Source organism: Athene noctua, chromosome 9 (genome assembly GCF_965140245.1).
Source record: "Athene noctua chromosome 9, bAthNoc1.hap1.1, whole genome shotgun sequence".
Lineage (NCBI taxonomy): Eukaryota > Metazoa > Chordata > Aves > Strigiformes > Strigidae > Athene > Athene noctua.
Window position 1 is genome coordinate 13,848,183 of NC_134045.1, and position 27,786 is coordinate 13,875,968.

Sequence of the window (27,786 nt, forward strand, 5' to 3'; positions counted from 1 at the left end):
TTTGCCTGAGAAGCTGCTGATCCCCAGAAACATTTTCTTTTTATGCTGCTGTATTCTAGATCAATAGTGGTCGGGGTTTTTTCTTACTGTATTTTAACAAGTAATAAACACAGCGAGTTTGGAAGCCTGACAGCAACCGAACCATCACCCCTGGACATGCACCCCAGGAGGAGACGGGACTTGGATGGGGATGCCGGCAAACGCGGCCAGCCCCTGGCTCTGCACAGCCGCTCCGGGAGCGAGCCCGGGCCGCGCACGGCGGAGGCAGACGCGGAGGCCGCCGAGCCCTGGGCGCGGGAACACCTCGGCGGCGGCGGGGGATGGAGGGAGCGCGGAGCGCGGGCAGGGAGCGCGGGCAGGGAGCGCGGAGCGCGGGCAGGGAGCGCGGGCAGGGAGCGCAGGCAGGGAGCGCGGGCAGGGAGCGCGGAGCGCGGGCAGGGAGCGCGGGCAGGGAGCGCGGGCAGGGAGCGCGGAGCGCGGGCAGGGAGCGCGGCCGCGGCGCGCTGCGTAGAGGGGGCGGGGGGGCAGGCGGGGCCTCCCGCTGTGGGCGGAGCGGTGCGCGGCCGCGGAGGCGGGGGCCGGCCGGAGGGGGCAGGTGCGGTCGGGGCCGCTCGGCGTCCGGGCGGGGAGAGGCGGGCTCGGCCGTGCCGCCGCCCGTGCAGGGGCAGAGCCCGGGCCGCGGCGGGCGCTCCCCCGGTTGAGGGAGAGGCGGCTCGTCCCCGCCGCCTCGCTGGACCTTCCTGCGGGCGCCGGGAGCTGGCTGCTCTCTGTGATGGGGCTCGGCGAGCAGCCCGGCCTCGCCTCCTCGCCCGCGGACCGCGGGAGCCCCCGCTGGGCGCAGGGCAGTTAAGTCCAGCTCACGGCGGAGCGAAGAGCCGGGACGAGGTTTCTTGCTTCATTCCCAGGAACGTCACTTCCACCTGCGAGCGAGTTTGAGCAGCCGGCTGTGGATTTTATATTCGCTTCCCCGCAAAGCAAGGTTAGTCGGGCGGCTTTGGCTTTTTGGGAAGGAGCCCGGCCCCGCTGTGTGCGATGGATTGAGGCGCGCCCGGCTGCGCCCCGAGCCCGGCCCCCGCCCTCAGCCCACATCGATGCGATGGAAAATCGGGGGCTCTTCTGCACCCTCTGTTACCTGATGTTTAACGCGCCTCTGCTCTTCATCGTCACCGGTGAGTAGGAAACTTCTGCCTCTTCCCGCGGTGAGCCGCCGCTCCGGTCGCAACTTGCTGCCGGTGCCGGCGGGGCTGGGGGTGCCGGCGGGGCTGGGGGTGCCGGCGGGGCTGGGGGTGCCGGCGGGGCTTGCCGCCCTGTCCGCAGCCGAGCTCTGTCCGCTCCGCTCCCGCCGGCAGTGGCTCCCAGCGCCGCCCTCCCCGCCGCTGTTCCTGTGGCGGTTGGTGGCGGGGGGCAGGGACGCTGCCCGGGGGGGTTGCAGAACAAGGTGCCACTGTTGCGGCCGCAGCTGCCGGCAGCGCGGCTCGGCGGCTCCCAGGCACCGGCGCGGAGCGGGGCGCGGCGGGCGCGCAGCCCGGGACGGTTCCCGCGCCGGATCTGGGGGAGGAGGGGGCGGTGGGGCACTGGTGCCCCTGTGTCCGTCCGAGGGCTTTCTTGGGAGGACGAGGGCTTTAAAGGCCTTCTTCAAACTTGCCCCTTCCGCTGGAGCCGCGGCCCCCGGCTGCAGGGTGGCGGGGACCGGCTCGGCCCTGCCCGGGGTGCGCAGTCCCGATGCTCCGCTTGCCCTGCGGTCACCGGCCTACAGGAGAGCCGTGTCTCGGTCAGCGCTGAGCTCTGGAGCTGAAGCAGCTCACGGTGCGCTGAAAGAGACTGATCTTGTCTTTTAATCTCTCCCGTTAACCAGCCCTTGTAACTCTGTCTTCCCCTCCCAGCTACCTTTACTGAAGTTCCCAAAGATGTGACTGTTAGGGAGGGAGATGATATTGAGATGCCTTGTGCTTTCCGAGCCAGCGGATCCACCTCTTACTCCTTGGAAATCCAGTGGTGGTATCTTAAAGAACCAGCCAGAGAACTTGCACATGAATTAGCCATCAGTGTCCCCGGCAGCAGGAGCAAGGTAATACAGTGCTGTGGAGATACGTCTCTTCATGGAGTGCAGCATGCTCAGAGGGTGAGCAGAATAAGCCCGGCAGCCCCAGAGAGGAGAGCGCTTCCGCTCCTCGGTGCCAGCGAGCGGTTGGGAGCACTGGCGTCCCCAGGCCCTCCCTGGGACGGAGGAGGACAGGGCATACACCATGGGGGACTTCACCTCAGGAAAAACTGTCACTGCTTTAGGGATTGTAAATTGAAAATTATAAATGTCCCGCTGCAAAATCAGCGGCAAGGACCCAAGAGAGGCAGTCAAAAATAGCTGTAGTATGAAGTGGGAACAAGAAAAAACCCAGTGCTTCTGTGGGCTGAGCTAGGAACCGTTGTAAAAGGGGGGAGACTCAGTATGCTCACTGACAGAGACAGCCATGAGGGATACACCTCTCTGTTGTTATGTTAAGTACGTATCAGCCTGAATCTGCATATACAAATGCACACAGTTTCTTGGGGTGCATGTACATGCTTGTGTCCATATCTGGAGCTCAGCAAGACATTTTCAGACAGTCGGATGTTGTATTTAAAATGCATGAAGCAGAGTTGAATCTTGCATGTCCTTTCTCCTCCCCCCAGCAAGCCGCCTGGCGTGAGGGCAGGCTCTAGTCTAAATTTTTCAGCTGCATTTCCCCAGCATAAGCCAGTTCACTCTGCAGCCTTCCCCCGGTGCAGGACACCGTGCTGGTGCCAAACGGGGCTGAACAAAGAGTGGGGTAATGCAGGACTTGCAGCCCCGCTGCGTGGGGCACGTCATCCTCTCCAGCCCCCTGGCCCCTGCGCCAGCAGGGTGGCCCGCGGCAGCCTCTGTGCTTGTGCCAGCTCCCCTCTCTGTGGCACGCTTGTTTTCCTGCAGAGCTCAAATAGAGATGCAAAGCATATAGACACTGAGCTAATGTGATGCCGCCTAGCTGGGGAAAGTGTAAGTCAGTTGTCAGACAGGGAAATAAATCGCTTGGATTTAAATGTCTTCTTTAACCTTATATAAAAACTGTGAGTTGCTTTTACAATAAATGATGACAGGGCATGCCTGGAGAATGATGACCGTCTCCCTGGGAGGCACATCGGTGAGATGGGAGGCATCACTTAGGTTTACAGTAGTTGGCTGGAGACAAAAAAATAACCAAGTACAAAACCTGCTGAGCGATACTTGCTCCCAGGACGTTTCAGGACTGAAGCTCTGCCCTGAGCAGTGTGGGATCCAGCCTGCCCAAGCACTTCAGTGCTGGCTAATGCTGCTGGGAAAGCGCCTTCCCCCGTGTTTGTCAGTGACTGTGAGCAGCACAGTGTGCAACAAGCAGTTCCTTGGCTGCTCTTTGCAACCCTTGGGGGAGGCAGTGCTTCCGTGGGCACCACGGGAGCTTTACCAAACCAGTCCCCCCAGCTCAGCACTGATTTGCTGCCTTCCCTGTGGCCTGGGGCACTCCCCTGGCCCCCCACCACACATGGGGTATGTGAATGGCAAGCGGAGGAAGTTGCTTCTGCCCGTGTCCTGTTCTTGTGCTGGGGTGGGAATACGAGCATCTTGTTGGTGTGCAGGCATAGCTGAGACTAATCTCCCTTTTTTCCATTCTTTTAGGTAACAAATAAGGATGCAACCAAAATCAGCGTAAGTCAGCTCGAGCTGGGTGGTGCACACCCCTCCTCCCACACGCGTGGGGTTTACTGCATGCCCCCCTCCTTTCCTGACACAGGAACGCAGCTGGTCTCGCTGGCAGCCCCGCTCCTGCAGCGCGGCGGGAGCGTGGCACAGTTCCCCTTCTCAGTGTGTCGTGCCTCGGTCGAAATGTTCCCGTCTGTTGCTGGTTTAGCGGTCACGTCTCATTCCTTGCAAACCAAGAGGAGGTGATGCTTGCCTTGCAGCCCTTCCTTAGCCACGTTTGAAAAGGACTCTGGGCCAGAAGAGGAGAGAAGTTGGCTTTTTTCCCTGCCCTCCGCAAACCCCACTCGCCTGTGGCGACCCGACTCTCTCCTTGTCCTGCAGGAAACGAGCCCCTTGGCCGCTGCTGCGGGCCCGGGGTTGCCTCCGCCCGGCTGGGGCCGTTCCCTCCCTCCCTCCCGCCGCAGCGGCGGAGCGGGGCCTGCCCCGGGCCTGCGGGGCTCCTCCGCGGGCTCGGCTGGGTGGCAGCACCCCCAGCAGGGCTCGCCTCCCGCAGCCACCCCCGGGGTGCGGGGCTTTTCCCCCCGTGTCGGGATGGGGGCGGTTCGCGCGGGCTGGGGGCTGCCCGGCCCCTGGGCTCGGTGCGGGGCTGGGCGGGGGGAGCGGGGACCCCCGGGCTGAGGGCGGGCACGCGAGGGGGGGGTGGCGAGGGGTGTGTGGGGATGATGGGGCCGGTGCTGGATCGCCCCTGGGGCCCCCGAAGTGGGTCTTAACGGCGAGGTGCTGGGCTTAAACGTCCGCTGCGCCCCGCCTGCGGGCAGCAAGGCGCGTACGCGGGGTGGGAGCGGGCTGTACCGAGGCGGGCAGGGGGGAAGGGAAGGCGGCGGGGCCGCAGCTGAGGCGGTGCCCGGCGGTGCGCTCTCTTGCAGACGGTCCGCGTCCAGGGCAACGACATCTCGCACCGGCTGCGGCTCTCGGGCGTGCGGCGGCAGGACGAGGGCGTCTACCAGTGCCGCGTGGCGGACTACAGCGACGACGAGACGCAGGAGCACCGGGCCCAGGCGCTGCTGCGCGTCCTCTCCCGCTTCGCGCCGCCCGACGTGCAGGCGGCCGAGGCGGTCTCGCACATCCAGAGCGGCGCGGCCCCGCGCCGACACGGCCCCGCCGCCCGGCCCACGCCGCCGCCCGGCCCCGGCAAGCGCCCGCCGCCGCCGCCGCCCCCGGCCGAGGGGGGCACCGCCACCGCCACCGCCTCGGCGGCCGCCGCGGGCTCCTCGGCCTCGCCGCCGCCCGGGCAGGCCGCCATCCTCCGCCAGCAGCACGGGTCAGGTAGGGCGCGGGCGGGGGGCGCCCCTCTCCCCGGCCGGCCCCGGCCCCCCCCGGGCGCCGCCACGGGGGTGTCGGGCGGGGCTGTCGCTGCCGAGCCGACGCTGAGAGCCTGCTCCCGCGTCTCTAACTCAACGGGCCGGGCTGCGCCCCCAAGCCGGCGGGCGGGGGCAGCGCGGGGCCGGCAGCCCGTCCCTCGGGGCGGTACCGGGGGGGCCCCGCTCTCGGAGCCCCCCTCGCAGCTTTTCGGACGTGGCGTTTTCAACGGTAGCCGGAGGCTCCAGCGAACGAGCTGCCGCGGGTGTGCGGGCAGCGGCAGCCAGGGAGCGGGTGCAGGGGCTGGTCGCCCCGAGCAGGCGCGGGCCCGTGCGGAGCAGGGTGCGGGTCCGCAGGGAAATGGCAATTGCTGTGCCGTGAGCTCCGCGCTGGAGTGCTGGCGGGGTGAGAGTTGGAGATAACCAGGCTCTGTAATGGTTTGCAAGTGTAAACGTTGTGCTAATACTGATTGTCTGCCGGTTAGCGCTGTTTTCAGTTCGAATGCCACATTGCAGCTAGCCGGGGAGGGCCGTTGTAAAGCTTTATCCACGCTAATGACAGCAAAGTCTGGGACCGGAACAGTCTTAAATCTGCGTTGCAAAGGTTTTTCTAACTTCAGAGGTGGTGCTGCTCTGACTGGGCCTTAGCTCCCCTCTCAGCCTCTGTCACTTAGCTAATGTTGAACAGAACTTGTTGCCAAAGTTATCTGTGGAAGAAGGGAAACAATTTTATGCGACTGACTGTGCAGGGAAAGCCCTGAGCTTCCCTCTCTGCCCGGTCTCTTCTGACGCAGATTGATAATCCTCAGGCAGGGATGTTCACGCTTCTTCCTGCTACCTCTTCACACTCTTAGAGCAAACGGTTACAGGTTTTGGCTCACAGTAATGGAGATCAGTTGTATATGGGTCACTGTGACCTGCCGGTGCTTTACAGGTGCTGTGGTTTATCTGGCTACTACCTTTTGCTGTTTTCTGAGTAACTGAGCTTCGTGTAGAAATATGTGCGAAAGCTAGGTTTTACTCCTTGTCCTTCCTAAGACTTAAACTGGCTGTTCATTGATGTCTAGTGGAAGACAGAGTGATGATTCCTAACTGCAAGTGCCTGTGGGCATATAACCTACTGGAGCCAGAGCTTATGTGGTGCATATGAACTGAAAACAGGATGATGGAAGTGCAGTGGGCTCAGCTCCATCTCAACAGATGGATGTGAGTGTGTGCCGCCAAGAGAGCATGTCACATATGTCTGTTAGGGCAAGACCCCCTGCCTAGATCATCTAAACTGCTGTCTGTCCTGATTTTTGACATGTCTGTGCTTTGGGGATGTGGCACTGCTGCATCATTTCTAGGCTGGATTAAATTCTGAAAATAAACTATAAGCATTGTGGCTAACAGTGGAGATAATGTAATGGAATGATTTACATCCGTGAAAAGGGTAGTGGAATTCGCAAGGTATTTTGTGGGGATCTCCAGATGGAGACTGATGCTAAGAGGGCTACAAAATAGACTGAACCGAAATTTCCTGTTGTGACATGTCTCCCGTGTCTGTGAACAGTGCCACTCCGTGGCAGCTTCCCTTCCGGGAGCAGTCAGTGTGGAGAGCGCAGGACTCCTGTTCTTGTTCATAGTACTGACTTATTAAGGTATAAACCAGCAGCTGCTTTTGTCTTCATATGAGGGAGGCAACTAACTTTGTATTTTGGTATGGTCCTCTGTAAAAATAACATCTTTTTACTCTGCTTGAATCAAGATCCCTTGAAAAACAGACTTCTGCATGGTTTATTGTAATTTCCGTACATGTGGCAGTTTGGAGCTGCCTGTAATTAATTACCTATCAGCCACAGCATGGCTCAGGAGATAAGCACCTGGAAGACTGGGCCCTTGAAGTTCCTGATTCTGGACCAGAACTCTGAGACTTGTTACCATGAAATGTCTCTTTGGTTGCTTTTGTGAAGCAGATTGCTGGTTGCCATCCAAGCCCCCATCACCGGTGTATTTCAGAAAGACTGTCTGTGCCAGGCACTTGGTTTGGAGCAGAGAGAGACAGCTTGGTGTAGAGGCAAGAAATGGATTTACCTCCCCTAGACATGAAGTGTTGCTCCCTACCTGGAATAAAGACATGTGCATAAAATACTAACATGGAAGTCAGTGTGATGAGAACTTGCAGGGATGTTGCTTGCTTTTGTGAGGAAATTGAAGACTCAGGTCTGCAGTGCTCTCACTCAGGTTGGATAAGCACTAAACTTTCTTCAGAATGTCTTAAAATTACATACTTGGGCTTCAGAGTTTCCTATTTGTATGTTAAAGTAGTGTTCTTTAGAGGTATTTTAGGTACAGTAATTGTTCTCAGTAAAGAATGCAATCTCTAGATAGGAAATACTTTTTTTTTCTCTTTTTTTACCTCTGGAAACTAGAAGCCCTGTTTGAGTCCACTCCCTTAAGGCAGTGTCATAGCTGTAGGGCCATCAAATCAAACTAAATCTTTGTTCACATAGATGTATAAGGCTGCAGGATCTAATGCTCTATTGCTGTATGAATTACATATATGTATAGTAGCATAATACATATGCTTTGTTATCCTATTTTGATCTCTGTGACACACATGCAGAGAAGGACTTGGACCAGATCTTTGTGCAATAATTGAATCATCTCATATATTTGCTCTCAAAAGTCTTCAGCATTTGTAAGTCTTTTCACTGTACACAGGGATATTCCCTCTGTATAAAAGCAGAAATGTGCTTAAACAATGGATTTGCCATCAGTGATTAAGAACATTCTCAATTAATACACTGGAGAGCTCTGCCTAAAAGCTGATGGCATGGCACTAGCCACAGTGTCCTGTATGAATTGGGTTCTAATCCTATTTTCCTTGCAATAAAAGTCTTCCCAATATGTTCAGTGAAGTAAGATCTGGCCTCTATGTGCTTGTACTCCAATAAATGTGATTATAGATCAAATGCTGCTTTCAGATGTGCCTGCAGGGCACTTGTTGACTTCAGTTGAAGTCCCAGTCACGCACCGTGGAAAAATGTGATTCTTTACATCTTCTAGTTGAACTGAAACAAACTTATTAGAATAAATGTGTCTCCTTCTGAGATTCTCTACAGAGCATAGAGTCTCACCTGACAAACTAGGTATAAATAGAAAAGCCATAGTTTTAGACATGTCATCTGAAATTGTATTTGGTATAAATTTGTGATCAGCATTATAGTGTATAAGGGAATAGATCTAGAGTAAAAGAAAAATTGCCCAATATACCAGAAATATTAGCTACTCAAACAGAATTTTATCTGTAATGTTTAAACTACCATATAAAAACTTAGTGCTGTGGTCTCACGAGAGTCAAAAAGATTACTGCTTGTCTGCTGGTAAGGTAGATGGAAGTGGAAACTCAGAAGATGTTACTTAGGCTGCAAGGAGGCAAAGATCTGCTAGTAAGATCATTGGCTTTAATACTATCAAGGAAGGAGTTGTCCATATGCTTCTAAATGAAAATCATATTTAGCTTTCAGTTTAAATACTTACACGCAGGTGGAATCTTTTGCTGTAGGAAAAACATCATGGTGAGCAAGTGAAAGAGTACATAGAGTATTAATGTGTTTGGAAGTGTTCCTAGTTTTCACTGGGTAAGTAGGGAGGATACAGGAACATCACTGAGCAAGACACGCAGTGTCTCTGTCCCAGAAAGTTTGTAGTCCAAATGTGTGAGATGGGCAAATGGCAGGAAGAGCGATGACCTGCTTTTGCTGAGTGTGTGGTGGCTGTGAAATTAAATAGGAAAACTTAATTTCCGATCTCTTAAGTCCAGTGCCTTAGTCATGAGACTTAACTTTGTCGTCTGACAGGTGAAGTAATAAACAAGGATCTTCATACTGACCTTCTGGGAGGCAGATTGGCTGTATCGTATCCTACCAAACTGTCCAAAATGAGTGCCTGTGTATTGGCTTGGGGGCAATTTTTAGTTTAACTTCTGAGCAGAAGGTAGATCAGACACTGCAGCTTCCAAATTCCCTTTTATTTGTTTGATCTCTAGCCTCAAAGCTCTGAAGTGAAAGCTTTAAATAAAATAAACAAAGATGGGAGTGTGAAACAAGAAGCTGTGCTTCATTATGCCCAGAGTGCTCTAGGAAGGACACAGGCAGACTCATGTGTTATGCAGAGTTGCAGTGTTCACAGCAGGAAGAAAGTAAGTCTTCACTTCACGCCTATCCCTCTCGCAAAGCCTTTTATATATGAGGCAGAAGGAAGTCTGCTTGTGGGCTACATGGCCTGAGATAATAAAGCACCTGGTCCCAATTCTGCAGTCTCTGTGCATGTGCAGCTCCCGGTGATGCTCGTAAGGGCAGTACATGCACGAAGTCAAGCTGTGGCAACCTACCTTGAGGCGGGACACCACATGGGAGTGTGTTAGATCTCCATTGTGCACTGGGAAGCAAAAGGTATTTTTTTGCAGCTTAGAGACAGGAAAGTAAATGAACACAGTGTCTTCTTGAGTGTAACAAGCTGTGGCTGGTTAGAGGGCCTCTGTTTGAAGTGGCTGTGGTTGAGTTTGGATTAACCTTGGGTTAGGGTTTGGGTCTAGGGCTCTCCTGGCTTTGTCTGAATTTGAATGACTCTGCATGCTAGTTTGAGAAACAGCACATGAAGCTCATTTATCTTTGGTAGATGAACATTACACAAAATAGCAAGAAAGGGAAGTCTGTGTTGCTGTTCAGCTTAGGCTCCCTACCCTTCCAACGCGGTAATGTCTGGGTCTACTTCATTCCCCCTCTGTTTTTTATGAGACCATACATGAGCTCACATTCTGTTGTTATTTGTAGCTAAATGCAACCTGGGTCACATCACATTTTCCTTTACATTAAATAAAGTAGCAAAACAGAGGCCGTAACTAAATTATCAGGCTGACCTCCTAAATGTCACTGGATAATAAACATGCAAAAAGAATTCTCATTAAATACACATCACTAGCACTTTAATATCTAGGCAAATTAGACTGCTTTGGGGACAAGTGAGGTCAAATATCTTCTTTTGTGTGTGTGTGTAATATGGATTAATTCTCAAACTGGACAAAAGCATGAACTGCAGTACCATGTCACCTCATTACCTAGGGCAGAAACAAGCTGTGCCAGGGTGGTTTTGTACTGTGGAAATGCAATTTATTTGAGTAACCTCCTTTCAGCGGTTCTTGCTTGTTCCCCGGAGGACAGACAGAACTGTACTAACCTATTCCGCTAAAGCCTGTGCAGTGTCCTTGAAGAAATCTGAATATTATTTGAACCTCTTTAATATCTTCAAGTTATAAAGGAAAAAATGTTTTTAAAAAGTATACGTACTGAATACAATGAAAGGGGTATGCCAGGTCTTTGTAATGAATGTGGAAGCTGTACCTAACATTGGTCTAGATTTCTATACAAGATTGATTCATTTGTGAGTGAAAATTATAAATTTGTGTGAGGGAAGGCTGAGTCCACCCATGTGTCTTTTTGCATGAACAAACAGCATTTGGGGCAGGAATATACATATACTGCTAGTTCTTTATGTACAGTTTCAGTAGATACTTTCCAAAATGGAGTCTTGGTTTGCAGTGCCAGCTAACTTAATCTGTATATTTTAGAAGAGGCAGGTAATTGCTACACATTTCCCACCTCTATTACGCTGATGTAGCTTTACTGATGTATAAAGGAAAAGTTGAACTGTGTTGTGGATTACGTGGGTCCCTAATATTCTAAGTGGTATAGGTAGCACTCATAGCAGAAAGAAATGTCAAGACAATCTTAGTGGTGCTGGTTTTGAGAAGGGTATTAATAGTGGTGGTCTGTAGTTGGAAAGCAAACATAAAATAGGATCTGCCAGGAAATTAATCTTACAGTAGTCCTGTGAAGAAGGTGTTTCTTCTTTACGTAACAGAGCCTGACAGGACTGTGCTGGTAATAAAAGGGGTTTGGTCTGGGTTTGCTGAAGCAGTGAGAATGCTGGCAGGTTCACAGTTGCTGTTTACTATGTGTTTTTTAAAATTAGGTAATGACAGAGCAGTCCCATATGTCAATAATAAACAGTTCAAGTAGGTTTGTATTGGAAAAAATGGGGTTGTCAGCAGAACAGTATTATTTGTCACAACAGCAGTTAACAACCGAGTATTTTATATTGCTAGGCTGTTATCAGTTGGGAGGCAATTTTATTAGCTGGAAAGAAGAGCAGTTTGGCAGAGCAGCAACTGTGCTCTGTGGAGAAGACAGTGTGATCGCAGCGCGCAGATCGTTGTGCCACGGCTGGAGAAGGGAGCTGTGCTAACAAAGCTCACACAGGATGACAAGTAGTTGCCATAATATCTGGTCTTACCCGGCATTTGCATGGTTGTGGCTAGGAAGCAGAGCATCCTTGCTGAGTGTGCTAGGAGCAACTGCTAACTTCGACATGAGGCAGAGCACAGTTAGTAAGTCCTCTAATGGACACCATCTCTGTCTGATATTTTATTGGCTGTGTAAAATTCACCAAAGTGGTATAATTAGAACTACTTTACTACTTTATAAATTTTAAAATCGGTGTTCTAATCTGAATCCCTGTCACGCCAGGGAGCTGGAGATTTCACATGTAAAGAGAACACCGAGAAATATACCGTGTTCAGTTTTTCTAAATAATCCCTTGCTGGTTTATTCTGTAAAGTTTTGCTTCCCTTAGATCTAAGGTACAGCAGTGTCTTCAGTTAGCTAATATCTAGCAGATCAATCACTGGAAAGGTTTGGAGGGTCTCTGTATCAGTGGATCACTCCCAAAATGTTGCTGTTTGTTTATAGCAAAAAGGTGATCCTTTCTTTATGTAAATGACAGGCTCTGCTTTTTTTTTTTTTCAGGTGCATGCTCTCAATACAGCCATTTTCCTTGTGTCATTGTTTATTCTGCTAATGCACTTTGCTCTGTTCTTTAAGTATGGACAGGATAGGGTTATTTTTTAAAGAAAAATCCTTAGATAATCTGCACTTGGATCTGCTTAACTTTAGTAATTCTGATTGGAGTGATAATTACAACTACACTGGCAGCTTGCTCTTAATCCTGATCATGTAACAAACACTCTAAAATACAGTGAAGTGAGAACTACAGTGTCTTGTTTGTTACTTCTGGGTTGCAAATATTTACAGCTTTTATCAGTTATAGCATGTGAAATCTGTGGTTCCGTCCAGTGTGACTTTCATTGAAAGTCTTTTCCTAAAGTGTCAATGTGGAATTGTATGACCATATCTAGTTTGCCTGCTTTTTGCAACATAAGGCTTTTTACTTCTCCTGTTTTTAATGAAAAACTTGAGAATATGGCCCAGACTCACTTCAAAGCTCAGTAGCTGAAACCCTGCTACCAGTATTCTTCACCGCCTCATGATTTGGGTAGTCTGAGTTGTCCTTTTTGCTAGTTGTGTGTATCAGTATGCTGTGGACTTGCTCACATAGTAGTGCTGAAGAAGGATGTGTAGGGCTGGATGCTCATTTACCACCTGAACTACCACTAATGTAGTTAGTTATATTTTTATGTGTTTTAGTTCAAAATTCATTTTCTACCAAATCGCATTACAAGGAATTTTGCAGCTCTCATTATTCAAGTGTCAAGGAGTGGATTAATGGTGCTTGGTTTTGTTAAGTTAGTTTTACATCATGGAACTGCAGAAAATTCTGGAAATGAAACAAATCTGTAGTTGCGTGTTTTGGGTGTCTTTAAAAATATACTTTGTGAGGAGATATCATCTCACAGATACTAGAGCAGAAATCTGTTTAAGGGAATGTACTGCAAAGTGGAGACCAGCTGCAGGGCTCAGGAGAGATACTCGCTTTTTTAAATGCAGACCGATACAAAGAATTTTGTGTAATCTATATAGAATGAATGACTCTTTTCAAGTATTCAGGATATGTTCCTATTTTACATTGACACTGTCTATAGCAGTGTTTCCTTTTGGAGCTTCTTATAAATTAATGTTCATGTTTTCTTGAAGCATGTGCTGGTGTTTTCTTGAAGTTTTTCCTTGTTTTCTCAAGAGTGGCTATTTGGAGTGGTTGGGCGGTTTATCTGGCTGTCTCCAGTGTAGGACAGACCCCATGAGCAGTCCCTCCAGGGCCCCACTCCATGTGAAGCGGCTCACCTACTGCTTTGCTGGCATTTTGGGGGGACACCACCTTATTTCAATACAGCTGTTTTCATGGTCAAATGGAGCATTTGGAAGAAGTGGAGTAAGGCTTTCAGTAAGACTTCTGGCTGCTCTGTACCTCTTTGGCTACCACAGGAGGGAAGTGGGGATATTGAGGGAAAATGTACCGACTGTCTGCTGTATTGTGTGTTCCTACTTCTTGTAACTTTAGTGGGAGATGAGTTTTTACAAGCCTATTGACAATGAAACTGCATATTATTCTGGTAACTTAAAAAGGAGAAATATTTCTGATAAAGGTAGAAGTATTTCTTGCTCTGTACCTCATATGCATTTCCTTACGTTCATCAAGTCCACTAGTTTAATGACCCCTCTTTCTGTTTGTTAGTAGCTGTATTTAATAAAAAAAAAGTCTTGCCACGCAGACCCGCAGCAGCTGTTGAACTGGATCAGGTCAATTGTCCATCTAATCCTTTATCTTATGTCTAATAATGTCCTTACGATCTGGGAGAAAAAGGGAAGAGCCTCCATAGAGGGTAATTGAGCACTTGACTGATTTGTGTACTGTATGCATGTTTGGGAGGGATTGTTGTCCTAATATTTAGAGAACAGTTTGGCCTTAATGAGTCTCAGTCAAAATGAGCTCTAATATGATCGGAAATCCACCTCAGTAATTGCAAGTGCCTTAAGAAACATAGACCCAACTGCTCTACCAATGTCTGTGTCTGTGTCTGCCCTATCCCAAAGGCACTCATACAGATTGATTTCCAGCAAAGCACTGCAGTACTTGAGGAAATCAAGACTGCAGAAGGAATCTTTTTCTTAGCATTGCATTGGAACCAAACTTTTATTTCTGCATCATTTCCTTGCATGACTACAGCTCCTTCCCCTTGCCATCCAATTTCTTTGTTTTCTAATCTGTCCCTAACTATGTGATGCACGTGACCCATTTTTCCTAGAATATGCTAGAACAGGGACTTTACAATATTCAGAGGTAGTTAGCTATGTTGTAGTTTTCTTTCTCAAAGTGGGGGTTAAGCATGTCAGTTGAAAAGCTCAGGGAGCTAGAAGATGCCCCTTCTCAAGAAAACAAGGTTCCACTGGTCTCCTTAGCACTGTTGTCATGCCTCTCAGTATGCTGCAATTCCCCTGCCTTTCTGCTGTGGTGTGGTTTACCACAAAAACACCAGTCTTCTGCCCTAGATGGGCTTTTTCAGATGTCACATCAAGAACAATCAAAATTAAGAATGAGGCTGCTTCAAAGAATTGAACTTTTCTCGCATACACATTCTTCTTTTTTTTCACCTATGCTGGAAATTTGCATTGTGCTGTCCTGTATGCAGCCTCTGTAGAGTTATCACACTTTATATTCTACCTCACCTCTGTGTTCAGTCACCTGAGTTCAGCCCAACACATAGATAAGTGTATGGGCAAGTCAAACAGTCATTTCAGGAGTGCTAAATACTCCAGAAGCAAATGCAATCTTACTTGATATATAAAACCTGTTGAGTTTCCAAAATTAGGATAGGATTGGCTTTCAGTTACCCCTGTTACATGGTATTTTGGCAATTCACTTCTAAGTACAGGCCTGAACATAGCAGTGGGTATTTTAAGAGAGAAGGTGGACAAATGGTGAAACTTAGGTGTATTTGAGAAGACCTAAAATGAAGACACAGTTTTACAAAACTGGCCAATATCTTCTGCCCGGTAAAACTGGTTTTCAGTTTCCTGCAGAGTTTGAGGCTATGGTGTGGATAAGGAAAATGAAACATGGGCATTTTCAAGAAGGATGTGGGGGCAATGCTGATAGTTTCACCCAGCTGTGTGAGATTTACTCTCTTGACCTTAAAAACCTTGATGGCATGAATGAATGAAGAAAGCAGTATCAACTAGTTTATACCTGCATGGTTGTGTAGAAATAAATACATGTGCTTGCTTCTATGAGGCATTTTTTTGAGATTAGTTAGAGAAAGCTGTTCCAACATTCAGCATATCATAAATAAAAATGCATAGTGGGTAGAAAACTAATTTTGTCATTGTGCCTTCTAGGCAGGTTCAGTGGTGAGCAGAGCCCATGCAATTGCTTATAAATAGATGGGAAGTCACCACTGCCAAAATTAGTGACACCAAAAGGCAGCTCAGGAGCTGTTTCTGGTTGTACCTAGGCATGGCGATCCACAGCCAGCTGAAAGCCAGGAGCAGTGGGGACCCCATAGTTTAGTACTTTTGAATAGATTTCCATAGTACCACATATTTAACAGGAGCATGTCAGGTTACATGCAGTGCTCTAGGGTTTTGCTGGGAGAATGTGCTAAAGTTAGCACAGGCTCTGGATACACTTCTGCACAGCAGCCTGCAGAATTAGCACTTGGTGAGGGCTAGGAAGTTTAAGGCACCAGTTACAAGCCTTTAAAAAACCCTGATAGCAAAAATGCAGTGTGTGGATTGTGCTCTAAGTACTGAGGAGTGGAAGAAGGATATATGCAGCTTATAAGATCATGTCTCAGACTGTGGAGTAATTCTAATGTGGTGTAGGTTATTATCTCTTCAGTTCAGTAAGTGTATAGTGACTTTAGTAATGGTGTCTTTTTAATTAAAAACTTCTAAGAAGCTCTTAGATCTGAAGTTTGGTAAATTCCCTTCAATTCAGTAGAAGTGCTCCAAATGTATGTCAGTTAGAGAGAATTTGTTTTATCTAGGAGGTTATTGCCTGTAATGATCCTTGACCAGCAACCCATATAAAACCCTATTTTTTCCATAGATACAACATAGTAGGAGCAATTTCTCCAAGAGTAAGTCTTGAGCACAGTCTAAAGTTTCTGGACTGAGAGAAATAATCAGTCGATATGGTCAGTTTGATCCCTCATCTCTTAATGAAATGCCAGGTCTGAGAGTTTTAATTGAACATTGTTCTGTAAGGAAAACAGGCTGAGGCTAACAGGTCACTGCATAAAAGCCAGTACAGAGAAATGTCTTGTGATACTACCAACCAGGGTCCCCACTCCGTCATGAAGAGGCAGTCAGATTTCAGGTGTTACCCCATATTTCAAGGAAAACAGGCTGCTGATGTCTTTCAGCTTTTTATTATATGGGCCACTGCATTTTACCACTATCTCCGAAAGAGACATCAAGGGACCTTTCAGATTTTTTTCTAGAAGAAAAATAGGAAACTTCTGGAAACTGTGGATTTTGGTCATTGGTTAAATACAGCTTGTAAAAGAATCATCCCATTTTTTGCATGTGTTATGAGTCACTTGGTTAATTAATGTTTGTTTTCAATTGGTTGAACTGTTTTAAGTCAGACTTTGCTGAATGTTGGCACAGAACAGTATTAAATAGAAAACTACAGTAAAACATTATTATGTTGTAAATCGAAGGGTGAGTGATGCCAGAGAGCAATTCACCATACACGAACAGAACGATTTGGTATTGTTCTGCTTAGGGGTAGAGTTTCCCTTTTAGCCATGTGCATATAAATAATTTAAAAGCAAAACTGTAAATCTGTGTAGTGATAAATAAGCTTACAATAACAAAACTTTAAATGAATATTCAAAATAGAAATTAAATGTTTTATTGTAAGCATCTGTAGTTTGTTGGTAACAATGTACTCCTGATTTAGAGTCTCTGGATAGAAACTCTGTTCTCAAATCTGGGTCGATTGCATGGCCAGATCCTAGTAGTCAAGACCACATTCTGTTTGCTTTACATCTACAAATTTAGTGATTTACTGAGTAAAAGTCAAGACTTCCACTACTGCAGTAAAAGCAGAATTGAGGACACTAAGTCTAGCTTGCTTATAAACAATACTACCTATAATGAGAAGGGTTTGGGGTAGCTAAAAAGGGAGAAATTACTAGAAATTATACTTCCAGTCTGTTTATGGCAGAGGGAGGAGAATTCTGAAGTTCTGTGTATTTGTTTCTACTGCCTGAAGACTTGGAGCAGAATAGCACTGAATCAGTATGAAAAAATAAGCTGATATTTGGTGTTCAGTAACTACTTTCAAATAATTTTTTAAAAATATATTTTAACTGATGAGATTCTGTTAGCAGACTCTGAACTCACGTTCTACTGTCAAATTAAGATGATGGAGGATGTAAATTAAAAACAACAGCAATTTCTACAAGAGGAAAAGACAAAAATTTGGACTGTTGCGTTCACAGTTCTGCACTGAGATTTAAACTAAGGTAAAACTGGTGTAGGAATGATTTTAGTAAGCAGGCACACAGCCTCCATGGAGTTGTGACTAATACTGATTTCCATTCAAACCAGAAACAATCCTAACCTGGTGTCCTTTGCAGCCCTTCAGTGTGATGGTTGTAAGAGCACTTGAGCTACAAGAGCCTGTTCCTCCACGTTGAGTTCCTCGGCATTTCCAGGGGGATTCCCCCCTTACATAAATTCAGCTTTCTTTCTGCGTAACCTGCAGCATCTCCTCAAAGTCAAGTCCTGTTCATTGAAAGAATTAAGTTCAGCCCTGGCAGGGAAAAACGGTTTTTCACTACCCTCAGGTTTGAGCATAATAAATACCTGCAGCTGGATCTTCACTGCAGTGGTGGGCAGGTGTGGAATGGGCACAGACTGGGCACCTGTGAGCTGCGTGCAGCTGCCAGGAGAGTCAGCTGCTGCCGAGCTGCCCCTGCCATCCCCGGGCACGGGCAGCACATGGGCACCATCCTGGGCTGGCGTTCTTGCAGCTGTGCCATGTCCCAGAAGTGAGAAGAGCCATCTGACAGCTTGGAAATGGGGACGTGCTGACTGGAGGTACGGGTCTGTTGTGCCAGTGACTGCAATTTGTGAATAAGCAGCCTGTCTTCAGATACCACGTAGTGTGTTAGGCTCAGAGACAGGCAGGAAAGGGGGGGTTACCTTCAGCCTTCCCACTCAGCAAGCTGTCTTCTCTTGCTGGAGTAGGTAGATTTGTTGTTAGGGTTTTATCCTCGCTAAAACTGTAGGATATAATGTATTTGTGAATTGCCTGTATATTTTTAAGGGAACACAGGACCTGCTGGAAGAGGGAGGTCCCTGAGTCTGGGGAACGGCTGTCACAGCCCTGTTTCTCCCAGGCTGGCAGAGTGGCTGCAGTCTGGCAGGGTTGGCATCAGCACAGGCAGGCCTCCCGCTGCCCTCACCCTCTCCGCGCAGGAAGGGGAATGCTTGTCCTGCCTGCAGGTCTCCAGGGACAGACCCTCCTTGCACCTCGGCTCTGCAGGGCTGCTTTCTGGGGCAGGGAAGGCGAGTCGGAGCGGGCGAGCTCCTGCATTGCTGCCTCAGGGCAGCGGGAACCTTGGGGCTGGTGATGGTCCGTCCCATGTGCTGGCTGGGAACCTGAGCTTTAGCAGCTGTTGTGCCCTTCCCTGCACACACTTCTAATGTCTTTTTACAAGAATTTAACGACTTACTCCTTTAGTTACCTGAGTTAATTGTGTCTGTTAATGATTTTCAACTTTAAAAGAAAAATCCTGTATTCATCTTAATGCCTTGCTGTTGCTATGTAGGCAGCCCTTATCCACGTGCTTGTGCATGCAAGGATTTAATTAAAAACTTAATAACTAAATAATCTCCACACAGTCTAGGTTTCTGTGAGATAGCACTATGGGGACATTTCTTGAGTTCCTCAATTGCACACCACATTACTATGAACCATTTTTTGATATTGGAGAATAATACTCTAGCTTTGCTGGTGAGGTATATATAGGTGAGGAGGCAGCCTGAACAGCGAGCCCAAGATCAGTGGTTTGCTCAGGAACTGTTGGAGGTACTTCCCTTGATCACAGCTGAGAGTCACATCTCCTAGAGACCAATACTAAATTATTTGCATTGGGGTGCCTGAAGTGAGCTTCCTAAATAGAAGTGGCCTGATTCCTTTTTCAGAGATACTGAACACAAAAACCGTTTTGTTTTTTTTTAAAGCTTTCACGCTTTGCAAAGTGGCTCTGGCAGTCAGTTTTCTGGGTGGCTGTCAGTATTTTGGGCACTGATTGCTCCTGTACGAAGGGTGTTCAGCACTGATGAAGCCTCTCCCGGGGTGCCTCTGTACACTCCAGCTGCAGGGCAGAGCTCCGCCTGGGCTCCTGCTTTTGCATTCACCCCTGTGGAAATGTCCCGCGGCCGCGTGAGACATCAGTCATGGCTGTGCAGCCCTGTGTTGTCACGTTACAGTGTTGGTGACAGGTGCACGCACTAGTCCATGTCATGGCTTTGGAAAGGTGTCACCCGCTGGCCCTTGGGACCCAACCGCTGCCACTGCGGCCCAGTCCAGCCTTGTTTGTGCGGGCTCGGCCGGGGCTTGGGGTGTGAAAGGCAGCGATCTCTTGTCCTGCAGCAACGGCGCAGGCTGCACCAGGACAGCAGAACCCCGCCATAGGAAGGGGTTGCTCTCGCCCTTGCCCGCAGCAGAGCAGTGATGCCTTTCAGAGACGGAGCCGCCCCAGCGCCCCACGCCGTGCTGGTGTCCTGGCAGAGCGTGGCCAAGGGACCTCGGCCCCGTGGCTCAGCCTTCCCGCACGAGGGAGAGCACCCAGACTGTGGTGACACAGAGTAATTTCCTCCTTTTTGGTGAAGGTAACTAGAAAATAAACTGAACAAGTACTTTAGTGTAAGTAAGTGAATACAAGGCAAGTGATTAGTGCTGCAGTTAGCTGCACTGTGGACACGGATGCTGCTTCTCGCAGGGAGCAAAGGCGTCAGTGTCTGCCCCTGCCCAGAGAGCTGAGTCCTCCCACTCCAGCTGTCAGGTTGCAGGCACCTGCTTTCCCTTGCTGGCACATACATAACTACCCCTGCGGCCCCATACACTCCACATACACTTACCTCATAGAAGCAGGAGTGGTCTTGCCCTCTCTGAATTTGGATGCAGTGACTGTAACAGATGTGTTCCACATCTGACCTCTGTTTTTCTATAGCTCCTGTGCACATTTTTAATTTAAAATTCTGCTCTTTCCTATAAAAGGTAAAGAAGATGTCAAGGTCTTACTGTTCCCATTCCAAATGAAATGGGTTCATGTCCTGTTAATCAAGGAGTACAGCCGCAGCATTTGTCATTTCCCTTTAAAGTAATGGGTGGTTGATACCTGTCATTTCTCAAGAAACTATATACCAGATTAAGGTGTATTTATAGAAATCTCAATTGCTGGTAACTTGGCTGAAGCCAAGTTTAGGCATACCATTAGTAATGCATAATGAAATGACCTAAGTGGAGTTAGATTTGGGAGGGGGAAGAGAAAGCTATTTGAGTTGGATAGCTTGAGGATGCTGTTTTACTATTAAAATTAAGCTTCTGACCCCTGGCTCTGAAGTGATAAAAATAAATCTTCCTATATTTCTCTTCTGCATTTAATCTTCTATATTGGAAAAGATAAAGAATAAAATTTTCTTCTCTCCCTTGTCTCTTTCTTTTCTAGGTACAGGACCTATTTATGCTACAGACCCACTCCTATATATGTTCCTGTTAATACTGCATAAGCTTGTACATTTATTAGTAAACCACTGACAGACTACTTCTTCCACTCCTCCTCAGCCAAACAAAAAGGAACCTATTTAAAAACAGAACAAAACTCTGACAAAAAAATACCTACAGTTTTAAAGATGGACAGAAAGAGACTGAAGGAAGCATGATAAATCCTACGTGAGGGAAAAACCATATTTTTGGGGATGCCACAGAAAGTAAACCACATAGAATAATACATCTAGTTTCCAGACTCTATGGTGTAAAGGCCTGCTCTGTGCATGGCACTTATGATTCCTCTATTTTAATGTAATATTTTTTCTTTTCTAAACCTTTCCTCTGACTCTTCATTTTGCACGAACTGTTGAGCAGTTACCTTTATGACAATATGTAAAGATGTTGGGTCAAAACCCTTCCTAAGAAAGGAAATATTTTTAGTAGATTATTGTGTTTAGGTTTTTTTGATTTCCTTTTTCTTTTTTATTAAATTATTTCTTTTGGAGGCATTTTAATTAAAAGATACATCTTACCATAATTAATATTCACTGTCAATAATATTTATTTTTAAATGAAGATTGGAACAAGGTAAGACATTTGTTTATAAACTGTATTGTATATTGCTGAATAACAGTTGAATAAAAAGATTTTGAAGTAAAGTTTTTACAGATGTGTGTGCCTTTCCCTGTGTCCTGAAGCTCCCTGAGAAGGCTTCATGGCTGTGTCTTCCATACCTTGTCACAGCACAGAGAATTGAGGAAAGGTGCATCACAAACAGAACAAAATTGACATCAGTTATTTATTACACACCCCTATGTATTTGCAAACCCCACAGTGGAATGTGCTGACAGCTAGTCACAAGCTATAGCTGCATTTTCCTGTGGGGACACCAGTTATCTCTGGGCAGTTCATGCAAGATCTAGTCAGATGGACAGTGTGACAGCATGGAGCACTCAAGGTACGTTGCTTTGTTTTTTTCCAGGCCTCTTTGAAAAAAGATGAATCAACCAGTGGAAAATAAAAATTAATCAACCTGGAATGTCATATTCCCCAGACCTGGTTCCAATATTTATTTAAAATATACTCAAGATTTTAAAAATTACATAATTGTGTAATTTATCTTACCAAGTGAGCTTTCCTCTAAAGAAGCTTTTTTACAGTAAATACAGCAGTTATTTTTCTGTTGGTTTTTAAGTGAGATAATAGGATGACTTGGTAAAGAAACATGACCACCTCTAGCTGAATTTAGTGAATTACTTTGAAATTTCCTATGTCTGACTGTGATTCTTATCCTTTCATTTGCGTAGCATTTTAGAAAGGACCTTAATTGTGGAAATGGTAAAGTGACAGCTACAACACCAGCAGGACTCTCTCGGCAGAAGCTGTGGAGCAAAAGCAGGACGTGCCATTGCCTCACCTCATACCTGAGTCCTCTTCTAGAAGGAGGGTAGGAAGGGATTTTCAATTTCTCAGATGGTCAGAATTTGCTTTTTCTAGGACTTCCAGTAATAGTGAGGGATTTGTGTCACATCTCACTGGGTGTGAGACCAAAATGCATCTGTATTTCATACATGCTACTACACTGTGGTGACAAAAACCCTTTTGTACTGGGATGAACTCACCGTGGGGATCCAAAGGTGATAAAATCTTTGTAAGAATATTCATTTCCTTAATGCCAGCTGTAGTTATCCAGTGGATTGGGGAATAATTCATAATCATCCCACAAAAAGCAGAACTGCACCTCGGAAGGACTTGGGGGAGGTGTTTGTTGCAAGCCTGGAAGCGCATCAGAGCGTAAGAAACTGAAGAGCACGGTTCTTGGCTTCCGTATGAGCATGGGAAGGTGAGTCTTTTATAATCTGAGAGAAAAGGCAAGTGGAAAAAAAGATTTGAATGTCAGGCCATGCCTAAATTAATACCAGCATTCATGTCTGGGAACTTGTTCAAGGACAGTTGTTCAATGCAGAGGTATGTGTGGAGTCCCTGATGTCATAACAACTCTAGTCCTTCCAGTAACGGCTGGTTGTGAAAGTGAAACCTGCCTGGGTTTGAACTGTGGGTCCTTTGACGAGCTCATCATCACTGCTGATTTTTTTCAAGGGCAGTGAGTATTTCTCAGTGACTCGTCTTCCTTCTCAGGGAGAGAATCAAAACAAATTTTTCTACAAGAGGAAGAAAATTTGCCTAAATTTATCTAAATAAATAGCTGACGCTTGAATCAGTGGAGCATGTCTATCTAGGAATAGTTACACTTCTATTTCAACTTCAGCCATACCTCAGCATGGTCTCTCAGTAAACACGTCATCTACTTGATACTTCTGTTTCATCACTTACAGACTACATTATGGCTTGAATTGCATACTCTGAGGTTTGCAGAAAACGTGGGAGGAAATACACCATCTTGCCTTTGTCCTTCTCTTTGTATTGTAGCCTGTTGCCTGCACAGGGGATGTGGCAACAACTGGAAGTTTTGCAATGGCAGGAGTGGAATTATCAAGGTTTTTTAGACTTTAATCACATTAAAGGTGAAAAAATATTAAATCTGCAACTAAAAATAACTTTTTTTATCCTTTCTGAGATCAGAATTAAGTGTGCCACAGTAGGAATAGCAATTATTATATTCCAGTTCACTATAAAACCTCAGAACTACTAAACAATAACCTGAGGATTTGATGAAAAATCTCTTCTAACAAGAGCGGTAGGCCTCTTTTCTTTCCAGTGAAGACCTGCACACATGCAGAGATAACTCATTCCCGGCACATGGGATAAATTCAACAAGGGAGCAGATTGACAAGATAACCTGGCTCTACCTTTACTTTCGCTATATTTCTGCCTTCAAAAAGGTGCAGAATGAGTTGTCATGAGGTTTCGGGGCCTTGGATTTCACATTCAGGCCAGCTTTTTTGCAAAATACACTGCCTACGTTTGTCCCTGGTTTTGCGTAGTGCAGGGGAATTAACTGGCTAAAGAGGGGGCTGCAGCTTTCAGTACAGTATTTAGTCTTTAAAAAGCACTTAAGGGAATGAGAAACATTTTGATGGAAAAATGTAAAGAATTTGGAGCCTTATTGCTTGTGAGTGTGTTAAGGACTTTTGCTAAAACATCTGTCCTTTGAGAGTGCTCTTTCTTCTGGAAAGGGCAACTGCCTCACTTCTGATGATTGTATTTACAAAGGGCAAAGTGAGGTTTTGCTGCACTCTTAATGGACAGAGGCTAGTGGCAAATCTTGCTCTTTCATAAATCTCGGCATTCCTCATGGTGTCTGCCGTCAGAATCGATTAGGAGTGAGTGCTTGGACTGCAGAGCGGCGGAAGGGCGGCGTGTCTCCTGCAGAAAGTCCCCCGGCGCTGGTGGCAGGGTGGGACCTGGCGTCCCCGGGCGCCTGGGGCCAGACAGGCCCTGGTCCCTGCACGGGGGACAGCACAGTCAGCGCCTCTGCCTCGCAAAGCCAGGAAGCAGCAGAGAGGGGAAGCATGAGTGAGGGCTGTTAGGGGCCAGAGCTGAGTCATCTATAATATAATCATAAGGAAACACACATTTTTTTCCTGAGAGAAAATCAATAGAACTTTGCACTTTTCCTTGTAATATTTCCAGTGCGTGCCATCAGCCATAGTTTGCTCACAGTTATGCTGCTATAAATTCACTGCGAGTTAATGGATTTCTACAAAAATGAATGGATTTACAACAGTGTAACAAAGCTGGTGCTAGAGCCATGCACATGTAAAAATACATGGAACAAAAGTAGTTTTATAGCACACAGGTGACCTTCAAAGTGCCAAGACATAGCAAGTAAAAAGCAAAATTACCTAGTTCCTGGTCTTCTTTTCTGGCAAAACTCCCAAGGAAAATGAAGTCTGCAGTCCTGAAAACATCACTGTGCATGGCAAGAGGGCCAGAGAGCTGCCGAAGGGAAGACAGGTGAGCCAGCAGCTTCATGCTGTGATGGAGAATGCAGAAGACTCTGAACATGTAATTTTTCATTTCCTGCATCAAACATTTTGGAGCCTAGTCTCACTTAGAATTAGTAAGTAAGTAAATAATGTGCTCCCAAACTTGTGTGTCAAAACTAGGTTGGTTAATGTATGAGCCACCTCTGTTACATCTGTTACTACACAGTAAATTTCATGCTCAGCCAGAGGCCGGCAAAGTTCATTTATCCATTATTCCCAAACTTTGGGCAGTTATTATTCAAACTCCCCTAGTACATCTATTTAATAGAAGAGAACAGAAAATTGATGGGATCAAAAATGTTAAAGTCTTAATTAATGCTTTTAGCAAAGACTGATAGGAGGGGGTGTTGCTGTGAAAATATTAATTTGTACAAGCGAGCGTGCTGCCTGGTTTTGCAGGGAACAAGGAGGGCTCACCCAGCTCTGCCAAGGGAGCTCGGCCCCGCAGCCTGGGGAGCTGCTGGCCTGTGGGGACACCCTGTGTCACCCTGGGGGCTCTCTGCCACCCCGTAAGGGAAAACAACAAGTGCTACAAGCCATGGGAGTGCTAAAATACCAACATGCACAAATTATTCCTGATTAATAAAGAGAGCGTTTAGATGGTAAAACATTCACTTACAGCAGAGAAAAGATGTACGATTTTTATTTCTTCACCGTTTTTGGGCTTTTGTGGTGTTTTTGTCTCCTGGCAGCCTTGTAGTACTGCAGATCACCGAGCTGCAATGCAGGAGGCTGCCGGGCAGTGGGGGCTTCGCTCTCCGAGGAGATGCCCTGAGGCAGAGCCTGGGGCTGTGTGGATGCGTGGGACAGGTTTGGGGTTTGTTCACACAGGAGCAGTTACAGTTACTCCACAGGAAAAATAATGGGCCTTAAAACAAAGGGAACGAGAGAAAGGCTGGAAAAATCCCAGTGAGGCAGGAGGGCAGCTGTGAGGAATTCCTGCACCACCCTGTCCCGCCCCAGCACAGCAGCAGCGCCCTTCTCTGGACATGGCCCTGTGGCTTGACAGGGGAAGGGAGGGCTTTCTGTTGTTGTTTTTAGACCATGTTTCTAAAACCCAGCAATCTCTGCTGAGTAAAGATGGATATTATTGTAAATGGAGCCGGCAGAGGAAAATAACGTGGTTCAGATCTGCATCAATGACAGTATAAAATATAGCAGTGAACAAGATGGCTTTTTTTAAGGATCCATGCTGATGTCAATGAATGGATTGAAATCTCCTGTTCTTCCCCAGGTGACTGCCAGCATTTTAATTATACCAATTATGGACATTCTAAGCAACTTTCAGTTTTATATTAAGAGTCAAATTGAAGAGGGCTGAGCTGTAGAGTTGTCAATGGATTTCCTTGTTTGTTGCCTATAGATTTGGTTTCCTGTTATTGTTAAAATGTTTCTTAAATCTCATATGGAAAATCATCTGTAGTTTAATACAAATTAAATGACCAAGGTCTTGATAAATAACTCAAAAATGCTTACAGTTCAATTGAGAATTATACCTTCCTAGTAGGACATTTTTGGGATTTACTCTGGGGAAGATGGGAAGGGGGTCATTATTTTTTTTTTCTATTCCATGACCAGATCTGTCTAAAACTTTAATTCATCTCTGTATTAATAGCCTTGAAATAGGAAGCAACAGATAAGACTTTGGGAGTGTTATGCAGATGAAAAAACACAGGACCACATAAAATGGTCTCTTACGTTTGGATATTCTTTGTCGTTTTCCTTGAAAATCTGAAGTATTTGATTTTTTTTTTTTTTTTTAACAAACTAGAATAGGAATTCTTCATTACTAAATATTTTTCAGGCTTATAAGTTGCTCTGACAATCCAGCAAGTATCATGACTACTCATTTTGGGTTTCAGGGTGATCTACGTAGTATCTGGGCAGGTATGGATATTTAGGCTGTCAGTCAAAGTCAGCTGTTCTGGCAGAAATTAGTAGGATACTTCTGATTGCCAAGTGCTGTATTTCTTACAATAGTTTTTAATTTCTTTTTTTTAGGAGTGCTTCTGTATTCATAATCTATGGTAAACATGAGATTTAGCTCTCAGTTCCTATGGTGGAGCTTCTTTTTAATGTATATGCTATAATTTATTTACTGTTATGGACAGTTGTATTTCAGTGCTTTCAGAGTTGTCAGAGTTGATCCAAGTGACTGATACCTGTCAGTACGTCATTAATCAGCTGTCTTTGCAGTTTTGAAAATGTGTCATCAGCCCCACGGGGAGAGCTTCTGCACAGTTAGGATGGGTATGAGGAAGGTCGGGGTCGGGACTCTGACACCCCCTTTGGGTGTTGCCTCGCCCTTCCTTCCCAAGAAGAGCAACATGGTGCATTGCGGTGACCTAGCCAGGAGCAGCTTGGCCAGACTTTAGCGAAGCGTCTGACCACTAAATGGCTGTTTGGGACGCGTGCCCTCCCATGGCATCAGGCAGCCCTGGGCTGGGGCACAGTCTGTGCTCTGAGACATGCACTCACAGAATCAGACTTCTGGGGCCTCCAAAGCATCATCAGCATGGTGGAGAGGACTCTTTCCTTCTTCCCGTGCTTTCTGGGATCCCCTCAGAAGGCACCGAAAGCAGGACAACAGGGGCTGAGCCGTGGGCGGTGCAGCTCAGGGTGCTTCTTGCCAAGAACCCCAGTGCATGGCTCATCCCCGCCTGCTCTGCTCCAGCAGGACAGCCACCACCTCTCCCCCAGCTTCAAGCCAGCGAGGACAGCGGGAGCACAAGGAAAAGCTATTGTCCGGTTTAAAAGCCTGCTTTCCCTAAACTAATCCTGTGTCTCCAAGAGGAATTAGGAAGTTGTTGAAACACCCCACACTGTCACCCTGAATATACATTGCTCCGAGCTCGGGACAGCTGCCTTGCCGGGGCTCAGCCAAGCAGTGTGTGAGCTTGCAGATAAATCTTTGGACAAAGACATGGTGTGCACACCTAAATCCAAATCAGGGCCAGGAATAACTGTCTGGAATGGTGGTCTAGACCAAACCAAGTCTATCAGTGATACCTGTTACATTGAGGGGAATACAGGCACTTGAGAAAGTGCACAACAGAAGCTAAAGCCAACAAAATCAAATGAGACAATGAAAATGTACAGTTTGATTAAGGAGTCAGTTACTTTATGATCTTTACCAGATACACTCACATTTGTAATTCATTTATGCTAATTCAGTGCAAGACAGTAAAAATACTATCATTCAGTGCTACAAATAATG

The 27,786-nt window shown here is 46.8% G+C and overlaps 1 protein-coding gene across 1 annotated transcript; it reads left to right on the plus strand.

The window, feature by feature from the left end:
• Positions 1 to 860: 860 nt before the first annotated feature.
• Positions 861 to 21,236, plus strand: VSTM2B (V-set and transmembrane domain containing 2B). Its single transcript, XM_074912868.1, has 5 exons — positions 861 to 1,169; positions 1,884 to 2,068; positions 3,671 to 3,700; positions 4,621 to 5,020; positions 20,579 to 21,236. The coding sequence occupies exons 1-5, from the start codon at positions 1,097 to 1,099 to the stop codon at positions 20,665 to 20,667; spliced, it is 777 nt and encodes a 258-aa protein (XP_074768969.1). The 5' UTR covers positions 861 to 1,096; the 3' UTR covers positions 20,668 to 21,236.
• The last annotated feature ends 6,550 nt before the right edge of the window (positions 21,237 to 27,786 follow it).